Source organism: Amblyomma maculatum, chromosome 1 (assembly GCF_055883805.1).
Source record: "Amblyomma maculatum isolate TAMU_Amacu chromosome 1, ASM5588380v1, whole genome shotgun sequence".
NCBI lineage: Eukaryota > Metazoa > Arthropoda > Arachnida > Ixodida > Ixodidae > Amblyomma > Amblyomma maculatum.
In genome coordinates, this window is record NC_139344.1 from 149,805,354 (window position 1) to 149,819,098 (window position 13,745).

At 46.8% G+C, this 13,745-nt stretch overlaps 1 protein-coding gene across 1 annotated transcript; it reads left to right on the plus strand.

Moving 5' to 3' along the window:
• The first annotated feature begins 2,723 nt into the window (after window positions 1-2,723).
• LOC146204589 (uncharacterized) lies at window positions 2,724-10,761 on the plus strand. Its single transcript, XM_084589262.1, has 3 exons — window positions 2,724-3,021; window positions 6,527-6,673; window positions 9,247-10,761. Exons 2-3 carry the CDS (start codon window positions 6,550-6,552, stop codon window positions 9,567-9,569), a joined length of 447 nt encoding a protein of 148 aa, XP_084445388.1. The 5' UTR covers window positions 2,724-3,021; window positions 6,527-6,549; the 3' UTR covers window positions 9,570-10,761.
• Window positions 10,762-13,745: the final 2,984 nt, after the last annotated feature.

Consider the following 13,745-nt stretch of genomic DNA (forward strand, 5'->3'; position numbering starts at 1 on the left):
TTTTGGTGCGCATCGGAAGTTTAGACCATTTCTATCAACGTGTTCATAACAGTAACTTACAGTATAACTTACAGTATAACATACTTGCCTCTCAATTATTTTCAAATTTGCAACTCATTGCTTTTCAATGACACTTTCAGCTGCTCGATGCGAGCGGTGGAAAAGCTTAATTTAAAGCAAATTAGCGCTATCCGTCGGAAATTTAGACAATTCCCATGGACATAGGCATAACAGGACCTTACAATATCCAACCAAACAGTTGCCTCGCAAATAAAGGATATCCTAGAAGGCTATTAACTTGGTTCTACCAGCGGATGTAGCCGCAAGGTCAGCAGTGTTCACGCTTTTCTCCTCTCTTGGACAATTTCCTTCTATTGTTATTTTTTACTTGAGCTTTTTTTTTCTGCGGTTTAGCTTCCTTGTTTCCTGCGCATTAACGGTGTCGCTTTCACTGTTGGCTATTATGTGTAACCGTAAGCTTTGTGTTCACATCGTAACCAATGGCATTTGTGAATGAGTGCGGTCTAGAATAGTCGTTCATGCAATATGGGAGGGGGTGCTGTATAATGCATCCTCTGTTTGCGTGGCACCGGCGGGACTGACAGTTTGTGGTTGCAATGGGGCAATAGGGTGGGTGTTCACGGAAGGGGTTTAACTTCCGTTTGTAGAAATTTCATTAAAACTTCATTTTGGGCTAATTGGTAACGGCTTGCTGAAATATTTAATAAGAAGACAACATTGAAAGGACACCCGCTAGACTGCAACTAGCTTTTACTCGACATATTCATAACATGCATACCTTTCACTTAGCACCCGCATGTGTCTCGTCATTCACAAAAGGTCTCACTGCAACCTCCCCCGCCCTGTGTGATATGCGTTTTTTTTTTCTTCTTTACTGCTTGCTTTAACACAAATTCAGTACAACCAGTACAGAACACAGAAACGGGCCAAACATGCTTTTTTTTACATCACAGTAAGACTTCCTCAGTGCAGTGCAGCCTGGGGATCGGGTGTGTAGAGCGAACATTTTCATCGGCGTGGGTTACCTGCATTCTTGTCCTCCAAAGGCCGCGGGGGCTCAAAACCATTATCATGTCGTAATGGAATCCCATCTTCATTTCTGACCGATAGATAGTGAATGAATCTTCTCCTAATGTTCTCTGAAGGACTTCTCAGTGAAAAAATAGTCTCAGTTAACATTGTAAGAATCGTGTTCCATTGTTTCAGATTTGTTGCGAAGAATGCGATTGGTTGACGAAGGAACGAAGGTACCCTTCTCATGAAGCCATATTTCTATACTGGAAAAATGTTTGTGTGGTGTTTAAAAGAAAAATGACTTTGGAGGCTTTTACTGGCATTTCATTCACCCTTCTAAGGACATCTTGTCTTGAGCCATGTCTGTAAGCCATCGTGTACAGAGGAAACCAGCATTAAGATATCAACCACGTCATCATAAAATTCTTTCGTTTCACACTGCTTGAACTCCTAGAGAAAAAAAAAAAGAAACGGAATGAGGGTACAACTTATGACAAATACCCTTTCAAGGGTCCAGATGCACACCGTTGGAGGAAACAACCAATTCTGGCAAAGCATTTTCAGACGCACTTGTATCACTGTGCGCAAAAACATGTCTTTCAGGTCGCGCAAAAATATGAAACGAGACAATCTGCCGTAGAAATAAGTGAGGCGGACCGGGATCCACGCTGCTGACCGACCGGGAAATGTTTGTGCGACTACACCTTTATTAACTTGATCCCCAAATAAAAGCAACGAAGACGCAGTGCATCTTCTGCGCATTAGCACTCGACATGAACAATACTTGTAGCGTGTACTACAATTTGACTGCAAAAAAAAAAAAAAAATAATGTTTTGAACCCTCGCACGGGCGAACACTGAAAGGTCTCTGACCTTGACAGCCTTGCGACCTTTTCCTAGCGGCCTGCTTTTCTTGTTCCCACATTAAATTGCTTTCGCGATAAGAATCACGCGGCACTCTTAGGCATTTAGTAGGAGTTGTCCATACCATAGGTGCAAGTGATCGCGCAGGTAACTAATTTCTTTCACCTCCAACACAGTCATCTCTTGTAGGGTGACTATATACTACGACCATTGCAATAGGAATTCCTGTACAGTTCGAGAATTCTTGAGTGACACCTTGACTATTTTAATGCGCGGGTTGCATATTCTCTTTCACAACATTCAGTAAGAACTAAGCTCGGCCCGAGAGAAAAGGCCGGGGAGCACCGCAGGCTGGTCATGCGCACGCGTCGCCGATGCTGCTATCCTTAGGAGCTCTATCCCGTCCCTTCTTTCTTTCTATCTGCGCTGTTGTTGAATTCATGATTAACCAACTAGCCCAACGAGCATCAACCTTCCCTTTCCCGAGAACTTTTCTCCGGTTAGCGTCCGCGAAGCGCCTGTCTAGCGCGCCTCAAAGCGCACGAAAGGTAGCCCATCTACCGAGGTCGAAAACTAGAGTGCTACCTGGCCCAATGGCACTTTGACGGAGCGTCCGCCCCGTTGCGGAAGCAACCACCTGGCGATCTGCCGCACGCGACCGGCGGGTGGGGTGGGGGGAAGGGGGGGCAAGGTGGAGCGTGTCGCTGTGGGGGGAAGGGGGCCCCTCCCGGCCGGATGGAACATCTGGAGGCCGCTCCCCGCCTCTCGTGGCCCATGAAAGGAAGCAGCCGGCACGTGCAGCCGGCGCGTGCGGCGCTCGCTCAATGCACGCGCCGGCAGATGGTTGTTGGGCGCCACTAGTCCCCCCCTCCTTCCCCTTCCTTTCGGATCTTTCCTAGCCGGTAGGCGGCCATGTTGAAGCCGCGGCTCGCGAGTGTGGTCGCCCGCGCGCCTCGGCGCATGATGCCCGTCGTGTGGTCCACATGCGCGAGCAATAAAACGTGCCACGAGTGTGCCGCCGGCATCCTGCATGATTGGCCGTGGCGACCGCGCATCGGAATATCTGCAGGATGCAACAGGATTGCTCTGCTGTTTGATGGATCGTCCGCGCTCACATCTCGGGTACGTACACGGACAGCGACCTTTAACGCCGCTTTACGCCTTGTGCTGGGCTCTGCAGAGGAAATTGAGCATTGCCGCATAGTTTCGCGCTTAAACCATTTTCCAATATATGGTGCATTAATGAACTTTGTGTGACGTTCATTAATTCATCATGAGTATATTGGCTACTGTGCGAAATTCAAGTGCCCGATATGCATGCTGATGGCCTCTACGCTCTGTTAGGGAAGTGAGCATGTGTGCTTTTATGCTTTGCAAGCTCATAACAGGAAAGGGCGCACACACAGCGTAAATGCACTTCGTCTCCTGTTTCACGAATCCACGCTTTCCCAATATAAACCAACGAAGAGCCAACCATAACCCAGGAAAGTTTTGATGCATGCGCTCTGCGGGAAGAACGCTGTAAAGTGACTGAGATAGTGCGCTGATGATAGAATCATGCTTTATTAGTGCGGGTATACACTTCTGCATGTTGGCACTAAATTATTTTCGTTCCTGATGTTTTCTTGCTACTGCACTTGGGAAAATGCTCATTGCTGTTTTGCGGACGCAATAGTTCTTGTTCCAAGGCTTCTTGAACTTGACAAGTCTGACCACTGCAAACTCTTGTGCTTGCAAACTTCCCGAGTAGAGCAGTGTTTGCTAAACATTGCTTTAATTTAGCGGGCAGAGTACGCGCGTGGCGCCTGCGGGGGCGCAGTCAAAGTAGGCGCACTCGCTCGATTGCGAGAGCAAAAAAGGAAAAAAAAAAAAAACCCTAATGTTTGCGTGCGTTCTTTGCGGCCTAGTCGGAGGAACGCTGGCGTCAACTCTGAGCCGCAGATGTCTTGCTGAGCGTCGCTTCCCACAGGAAACGGCCTGGGCGAGAGAGAGAGAGAGAGAGAGAGGTCTTCACGTAGCGGATGTATGTGCAAGCGTTGATTTATCGTGTGCGTCGTGAAAGTTGTTACTGAACAGCAGAGGTGGACAACCTCATGACGTTGCCCACCTACGACATTACATCAATGTTCCTGGTGATATAAATGAAGCTCTAAGAATCATTTCTTTATAACACCATTGGCGGCTCCAGTTGCGCAGCAGATTTACAAACGTCCAATCTGGTTTCGTTGCTGCAACACGTAAGGTGACAAAATGGCTGGGTGATTTCCCACCTCTGCTGAACAGCATAAAAGCCTAGTTTAGTAACTGAACCTGTGGGTGTAGTGCTTGTGTCAATTTCACTGTGACAGGGCAAGAACGTGCGGAGATATGCTAGATGAGTCCAACCCTATAGCTTTGGGCTTGGACCTTGTCTTAAAAGCCCCAAAGCCTTGCTCTCGGATTATACGATTCGAGAAGCCCTTGCCACAATTGACAAGTGCCGACACCTACGGCATTCTACTATTTCCTTTTTCGTTAGTCCTGAGCAGTTATGTGACCCGTAGGAGCTGCTGACACCTTGAAGATCTGGCTTAGAATCATGGAAGAGTTTCGTTTCATAGCGCCTACAACAAGCGAGAAAGTGAAATGAGTAAAGACCAGCAGTGGTCTTTACTGATGCGTCGATAGTGTTGAATGATTCAGCAAGCAGCGAGCAGCAGTCTACACAACCATCCTATAAGATTCAACGTCGCAGTCCTTTGTGCCCTACATTCTCAAACAATATAACTAAGTGCGCTGTCGCTCAACATGAATCACTAATGAATATATGCTGAATGTAGCACACCCATTGCGGAAGTTAGCTGTGTAGCCTGAGTAACCCGACGCAGTGTCTCAGTGGGTCGTGTTTAGTTGCTAAGCCGGAAGTCGTAGGTTTCATTCTTACCGCGGCTGCTACAATTCGATGGAGGGGAAATGCAAACAAGCTAAAATGCTTTGCGAATGCGTCTAATGGTCGCTAAGAGCATCAGCCGGTCGAAATTAAGTTGCGCCTCATAGCGCACGTGCTACTTTAGCTCATAAAATTTGATCTATCAATTCGTCAGTCGTAGCTTGAAGCACGTACGCTTCCCAGCTGTGAACATATAGCTTCCAAGCAGCTTATTCACCCGTTTTCGCTGTCATATAATTTATTTAGAAGGTTATGAATGCGCACTCACTGCACGTACTATATAAGTCCCTGCGTCAGCACAACCCTAAGCGGGAGACCGCAGTTAAATGGTTGCAACGGTAAGAGGGAATATTATTACCTGGAAATGTTTGAGAGAATAGAAAAAAGAGGGTTACGCCTCCACCAAAAGTCCCTTGAACAGGTCCTCATATATAAGCCCCCGATTATCGCTTCATACTTTTATCATTTCACTTTATTTTCCCACTATATCTGCTTCTCTGCTATGCGAGGAACGTAGACAAGCGCTAGGGTGACAAATATGAGGTCCAGATACCACTGCCAATATTTGATCGTTCTGCGACAAATACTCCGAACGTGTGTCTGAAGCGGCACCGTTGCAGATAACCCCTGCTCGAGCTGCTCTCGTAATAATTCAGGTATTCCTAGTTACCACGGTGTGAAGCAGTGTGAAGCAGTGGAGTTGGGTTTAGCTCCTCATTAACCAGACAAGCATTTTTAAATATAGTTTTCCTTCGAAGTAAGAACGTGTATTGTTCCCTGTCAACCAGCCACGTAGAGCCGAACAATACATTTTTGTGGCGAACAAAAGCTGGCTTAAGTTTACTCCAGAGTCCCTTTTTGAGGCAAGGCAAATCTCTGGGACATATTAAAAAAGTGCATATGGCGTACGAGTTGTCCACCTTCATTTCCATAACGTATCTAGCAACGTAACAGAGAAAAGAAGCGTACAAATAATAGCCTAAAGCAAGACTTTAAGATGTTCTTTTCTGCTCTTGAGCTTTCATTTAGTTGCACATTCGCGGACGCCATCAGGAGGACAATCACAGAACGTGGTACAGCTTTGTGTGCTAAGGAAATATTTGTTCTAACACGAAAGACCGGATACATTTTGAAGTAAAAAAAAAAAAAAAACTGCCAGTTGACCTGCACTGCGGCTTCATCTTACTCCCGTTAACATGCTGGCAACAATAAAGCCTGCCAAATTAAAATGAAAACCGAAGTAAGCAAAGTAATGTAGAAAAGGTCAGGATGCCATTTTACAGCTGTCATTTTCCTTTGCAAGAAGGTTTTCCCACGTGTCGAAATGATAGGCTAGGTACTTAATGAAAATAAATGATTTGACTTGCAATGCTTGAGTGAAATCCCCTGATCTTACCTCTGATCGGTGCAGTACATGCAGATCCATTGAATTTTTCTCCACATGTGGGACATTGGATCATTTCCTTCACACGACTTGTTGCATATCTTCAAGAAAAGAAAAGAGCCATGAAGCGAATCTTCGGAACGAATCATGAGAAAGTTGAGACGAATGAGATCAGCGCAAGATACATTCAGACCTAAGGCTGGGGAACTTTGTCGTTCTTTTCATTTTTTCCTTTGAACTGCGGTTCCTATTCAGCAGAATTTTGATGCGGGTGCTGTGTGCATAACACATACGCGTGCGGGCGCTATTTGCAGGGCGGTGCCACGTAGTGGCCGACATGCCGATTCCTGGCTACAGCGGCGAAGGGGATGGTGGGAGCGAGCTGGATTGGATCATCGCGGGCTTCCGAGCCTGTGCCTTGGAGACCCTGCGCTTCCTCATGGAGCAGGAGCGCCTCTCAAGTGCGTAAACGATGTGCGATCCTACCAATATGCACTGGAGCGCATTATCATGTTGCAGCGAACCTGATGACGTCATCAGAACAACTATATAGCTCACAAAACTGTACTCATAAAGATCCATCGTTAACATATAACCCAATAACCTCTTCGCTGAAAATAAGCTTCAGTACTACATCCGACACTATCGCAAGACTAAGTGGCGTACACCACTCGATTTTTTGTTAGGCTTTATTACCGTGCCACGTTTCAGCATCGCATGCCATCGAGGCAGGTGTGGTTAGGTGACCGTAGTTAATTCCAGAGACATAATTCGGTAAGATCCGTCTCGCTGCTGCTTGGAAGGGGAAAAGACGTCCCGAAAGCAAAGAGCCACACGACGGCTGATGGTGTACACTACTCCCGACAGTACAGTTTCGCTTATGAACATTTCTACAGATTAGTTTTCTACGGATGCAAGTGGATGCTCAGGCTCCCAGGCGACTTATCGCACTCCAGCTACAAGCAGTTGCAGACTGCGCAACACGGGCAGAAAGAGGCGACTTCTGTAAGCGAGCAGGAACTTGCTTCGGCCTCCAGTATTCTTGTGGAGGCCGAAGCAAGGTCTCGAGGCTTGTTTGTTAAACCAAACTAGTTTTTCCAATGCTACCAATGTAATGCCGACGACTGTAAGCAAAATGCTTGCATTTTTTTTTAAAGGAGCTGATATTAGCTGGCGACGGATTTTGCGCAATAGGAAGATGAGATCGCAGAGGGACTGCACAGAGCAATGCATACAGCCGTAGGAGAAGGCCGATCCATCTGTATCCATCTGTAAGGTTTAAAACAGCATGTGGCAGACAGAGGCAAATAAAGCGATTTTTTTTTATTCTTTTGGATTACGACCCTCTGGAGACCACCATATAGATTTTCTAAGAGTCAAGCTCAAGAATTTGTCGTCTGCGGCATCACAGGTTCAGGTGTAGGGCCCCTACACGCCTGACAATTTCGAATGAGAGAGAGAATAAACTTTAATTGGTTGATGCAATTGCTGGGTGGTTTCCTTCAAGCGTACAATATCGAGCACCGACTCTGCGGAATGCTGATGAAGTTTTACCGTAGACAAGCTGACGACACCTTACTTCTGTGTAGTAGGGAACCATTAGAACAGCAGGACTTTCAAACAAGCCGGAAAGGTCGGAATATTATATCTGTATATTCTTGATAACGAATAAATTTCATTACAAGTCTGGCAAAGAAATGAGGTGCGCACAGATGATCTCTGCCACATCCACAAATCTTTGGTCATAAAAAGAGACTAATTTGCGCAGTAAACTTTAGAGAACCCAGATTAGGCAAACAATGAAAATAAAACCATTGTTCAGGAAGGGCGTCATAGACCAGCTGAAACTAAAAGAGAAATGGACTTGAGCAGGCTGCTTTACTTGCACAGCAGATTAAAGTGACAGAGATGACGACAACGGAAAGAAAATGCAGCGGGAGGGTGGTAGATAATCACATAGACTGATGAGGTTAGGAAATCCGCACGGATAGGGCAGCACTTGGAGAAGTTACCGAGGAATGTCTTTTTTTTCTTTTTATTTTACCCTGGGTGGTTTTTAATGTTTTTAATGGTTTTTAATGACTTTGGGTGGTTTTTAATGTCAAGCGAGGCTAGCGGAGACCGCCGCACTAAACTTCTCTTCACGAAATGTTTCTACATGAACTTGTGCGAATAACTGCCGCCACAAGTAATAAAAATTACTTCTAAGGCGAAAACCTTTCTTGGCTCATGCGCGGCGTCTGCAGAAATTGCTGTCAGAAGGCTTCATTCGCACTGGTACTTAAAGAAAGAAAAAAAAAAAAGACATCCTACAACGGGAATGGAACCGCTATCCCTTCGAGCCCTAGCTGAGCGTGTAAACCACTACTACACGCCGGGCTCGTAACAGATTGTAATTCTCTTTGTCTAGCGTATGATAGCAGCAATGGCAATGACGGTGAGTTGGGTTTGGGTTTGGGGAGTTTAACGTCCCAAAGCGACTCAGGCTATGAGAGACGCCGTAATGGAGAGCTCTGGAAATTTCGACCACCTGGGGTTCTTTAACCTCCCCTGACATCGCACAGAACACGGGTGCCCTGCTTTTCGCCTCTATCGAAAAGTAACCGCCGAGGCCGGGATTCGGTCCCGCATCCTCAATTGGACACAACAGTCGAGTGCCCTAACCACTGCGCCACCACCGTGGGGCCAATGACGATGGGGTCAGTGATAATGATGATAGTAGAGATGACAATGATGATGGCAGTGGTAGTGATGATGATCATAGTGTCGATGACAATGACGATGCAATTTATCAAAACTGTCCTGTAAAGCGGATTTCGCCATTTCCGCTCTTAAGCCCATTCGTGCATTTTTTTTTTTTTTTTTGCTTTCTGCAGTGCCACTAAAACTGATGTTAGTACCGATCGCATTCCCTTTCGCTTAAAAGATTGCACAAGGCGTACAGGCACCACCAAGAAACGTTGAAGCGTTTCAGAGTCGTGCCTTGAGCCTGGTTTCACATGCTCATTTGGTTCTTCCTACCATCACAACGCAGGTAGCGACCCCATTGTGTTGGGCCTCTGGCGGCACCTGATACTGCAAGAGCTCGCCATAGACATGGATTCGGTGATGAGCCAGCAGGCGGCTGAAGACGAGGCTGCATTGCCTGAACCCCCGGATGAGGCTCCGTCTGGCGTCCTGGAACCGCAGGGAGTAGCAGCTCGTCATATGCACGACCAGGAGGAGCAGCAGTCGACTGGTCCGCAGAGCAATCTCTCAGTCGTCTCTCCGGTTGTGGTGCCACGCGTGGGCACCGACTCCGATTCACAGCAGACACATTCCAACGCGGAGCTGAATACTCGAGAGCGAGACTTTTGATGCGGTGGGCGCATTGCCGCAGCGGAGGGTCACTCGCTATCACCGCTTCTTTTGAGCGTTTTCTTTGGAGACGCAACTTTGCTGCATCTCGGTAATTTAGTACTATTCCATGCATCGAGATATTTGTGAGGCATGCAAAGCTTTTATTTTACTGCTTCGAAAATTGTATGCTGTTTTTTTATATTTTCGTGCGTCTAGCTTCTTTCAGACGCTGATACCGTTCTATTGTGTATGCGTGTCCGCAGACAACAGCGCAACTGATCGCCTCCCCTTCCCACAGTCGCTGTTTAAGCCCTGAGCAGATGGGGTTTTCAGAATTGCTTGCTGGACCTTTGTAGCATCACCTCTATCTCTACGCGGTGCGGCCTACTGAGTCAGTCAGGAAATGTACACCAGTGAGAGAAAGTAAATGGGTCAAGAGAGCCCTGCTCTTTGGTAGCACTGCTCTACTGGCTGACTGGCAGCGTCGAGAGGCACGGTGCTGGTCACAAACGCGTTGTGCTCGGCCTCATTCAGTACGCCCAGCAACGTGTCGACCGCAATCAAACTACAATGATCGACTAATAGCGATTGAATGGGCGCTGACACCGAATGCCAAGTATTTGGGAATACTGCAGGAAACTCTCCCCCCCTCCCCCCCCCCCCCCCCCCATTTTTTTTTAGTCGCCACGGTTCTGCGCAGGCGCGCTCGCATTGCTCAATGAAGCGAGCTCCGACATCTTACCTATTGCAAGTCATAACGAGCGCTACATACTTCTCTTATGCGCCGCCGGTTACTTTGTCAGTAAAGGGCCTCGTACCCTCAAACAGCCCACAAGGTCAATATTTCCAGGGCTGGTTGGGTCATTCGTAGTTGTACGCAGGCGTACAACTTACCCGCGAGGGTACGCAGACAGCCTGGGTGCTTGACAAACGCTTGCCCTTTTGTGCGGTTACTTAGCATACTAGAAGACCGCATAATTTGCACGTACGTATGCTCGAGTACGTAGTCTATGAATTTGCATTTCAATATCCAGAAATAGCGCTATCTTGTTCTCTGTATTTATTTAATATCTACACATTCCGTGATCACGATTTAAATGATAACAAATGTATTTTTCTAAGCTTATATAAGCACCCATATTTCTGTGCGATCTACGCGAGCCATTACAGCTTGTGGGCATTTTACTGGAATAAAGCCGTTGCATTCTGATGCGTGTTGTCCGCAGGCTGGTTCATTACTGTGCCAAATGACCTGTTTTATGAAGGAATCTAGAAGCCAGTTCAGACTCTTTACTTACAGCTGCCTGGTGCCATTTCACTGTTGCCATCATTCTCGCCTAAGGTGCACGAAAGCGTTTCATGGTTATTTCATGGTTAATTCGAACTAAAATGGAAACTGTTGGCAACCTTATAGAATCTGAATAAACAAAGCCTGATGGCGTAGCTTGCGCCTGCCCTTTGGCAGTCTTCAGCCATCTACGAGTTGTTTCAACATGCGGGAAGTGCACGCCACCTAAAGACTTAGCCAAACCTTACTTTTTCGGTGGCAGCAACCTCGCACACTTCAGCCCACTTTTTTACAGTTATTATTTTTTCCCCTACTTCTCGACCCCAGGTGACGTAGTGGAAAAGTGCTATTCTTCCGAGCTCTCTAGCACACTCAGAATCCAAACCACAATGAATGATTAGCAATGACCGCTCAGTAATCCTCGAAGACGAGATTCTGTGTTGAAACAGCCCAAAACGGCGCTCTTTTAGGACATCTAGATACGCAGAAATGTGTTATTCCCTCTCATCAATAAAACATAAACGCCCCCCCCCCCCCACGCACGCACGCACGCACGCACGCACGCACGCACGCACGCACGCACACACACACACACACACACACACACACACACACACACACACACACACACACACACACACACACACACACACACACACACACACACACACACACACACACACACACACACACACACACACACACACACACACACACACACACACACACACACACACACACACACACACACACACACACACGCACGCACGCACGCACGCACGCACGCACGCACGCACGCACGCACGCACGCACGCACACACACACACACACACACACACACACACACACACACACACACACACACACACACACACACACACACACACACACACACACACACACACACACACGCACACACACACACACACACACACACAAAGAAGAAGAAAATATAGGTACTTCTTTTAGGAACCGAACTAAAAGAGTATACGTCTTCTCCCTACCCTTTCTCCGCGCTCCCACTTCTCATGCAGGCTTTGATTTAGAGCATCGGAGGAGTATAATTTTGAATAGTAGTTTCAAACTAATGTAAGCCATCGCGAAGCCAAAGTGCGTAACCTGATAGAGGAGTCGATATGCGGGCCTTAAAGGGCAACTCCGGTGTTTTTTTCATCATTTTGTGTTTTTAATTGAATTACATTCCTCGGCACGTCCTGACTCCAACACAAAAAACCGTTTTCCAAAATTCCAATTAGAAGTATTTTTAAAAAAGAAAAACATCAAATCGAAACCGAAACTGATTTCACGGCCAGAAACGACGTCACATTTGACGAAATGGTGACGTCACACTCAGTATTAGAAAAACACTCGTACGTGCGTTGGATGGTGAAAATAAAGTATGGAAATCATGACGCACTGCATAAAATGTCTGAGGTATGTTCAATATAAACCTCACAATTTCATAATCACGCGGGAAGTAGACATTAGCGCTGTATACTGTTTGTGACGTCAGAAAATCAGTGTTGCCCGCAGAAATACTCTCAACTTAAGCCATGAAAACGGCATATTTTAAGGCCGTATTGCGCGTGAACGAATTATCGTACGGCACCCAAATTTTGTAGAATGCGTCAGGACGGAGAGAAGAACCTGTGGTAAAAGTTTCACTACAATATTCGAATGTCAAAAAACCCCAGGAGTTGCCCTTTAAATGACTCATAACCGGCTGCGAAATCAGCATCTCAAAGGCGCGTTCGGTTAAAAGCCGATTAGGCTATAGTAAGCCTCTGTGGTGGAACATCACGGTTGCTCCTCGTGAAACGTGCCGCAAACAATGTCGCATTTTAGAGCCTCTAGGTGCTCGCTGCTGAAGGTTGAGGTGGTGCAATCAATGCATGGAAATGAAAAAAAGGAAAACTCTTTGCTGTTTTCTCTTCATCGCATCTCTCTTCCGCTTTTATTGCAAGTTATCTGAGGGAGTGGCGTTTGCTTGTCTATTGAGAGATTTATCGCGCTAACCTTGTTCAAAAAACGTTTTTACCATCATCATCATCGCGAGATTGTTGCGTGTTACAAGGATTTTTCCAGGTGCCATTTCAGGCAACGACATCACAGAGAAGCTGTGTTATCCAATATTGCGGTGTTCGCAAGTTTAGAGTGTGTTAAAAAAATTGAGGAGTTCAAGGTTGCTGAACAGAATGTCTAGCGATGGCTCTGTTGATATGGCACAAGGCTGGTTTCAATGTTTATTTTATTTATTGCTTTCACGCACGCTCTAACGATTACGAACAGAGCCTTACGATCACAGCGTTAGTAAAACTAAATTTGTCTTCAAGAAAGGAAAGGCGCAGTCTCTGTTGCACTTCTGGTTGGGCACCTGAACCGCGTCTTAAGGGAAGGGAGGAAGGAATGATTGAAAGAAGAGAGAAATAGCTGTCTTAGTGGGGGGCTCCGGAAAAAGGTGGCTTCTCGACAGATTTAGCGGCCGCTGTCTGCAGTTTGGCTGGCCCACGAAATCTGGCGTCCACTCGCGCCGCTCCTATATTCGAGTCGGCGTAACAACGCTAACACAGGGGTCAGTTGAGTTGGCACCGCCCTAAGGACGGCTTCGTATGGAAGCTCCCTAGTTTGAAGGCAGGTGCTGATGATGTGATGTCAGTGCAGGTTAAAGACTCCCAGGTGGTCGAAATTGTCCCTAAGCCCTCCACTATGGCAGCTCTTTCTCTCTTTCTTCTTTCATTCCCTCCCATTTAAGCGTGTGACAAATGCTGCGCCTTTCCTCTCCACCACCAATAGCAAAGCTGTCGCTATGCGATGAATTCGTGCCGTTGTCATGGCGACGAATTTTGTTTACGATTCGCGGAATAACCCTATCTTGGCGCAGGTGACCAGTATACTGGCCCGAGCAG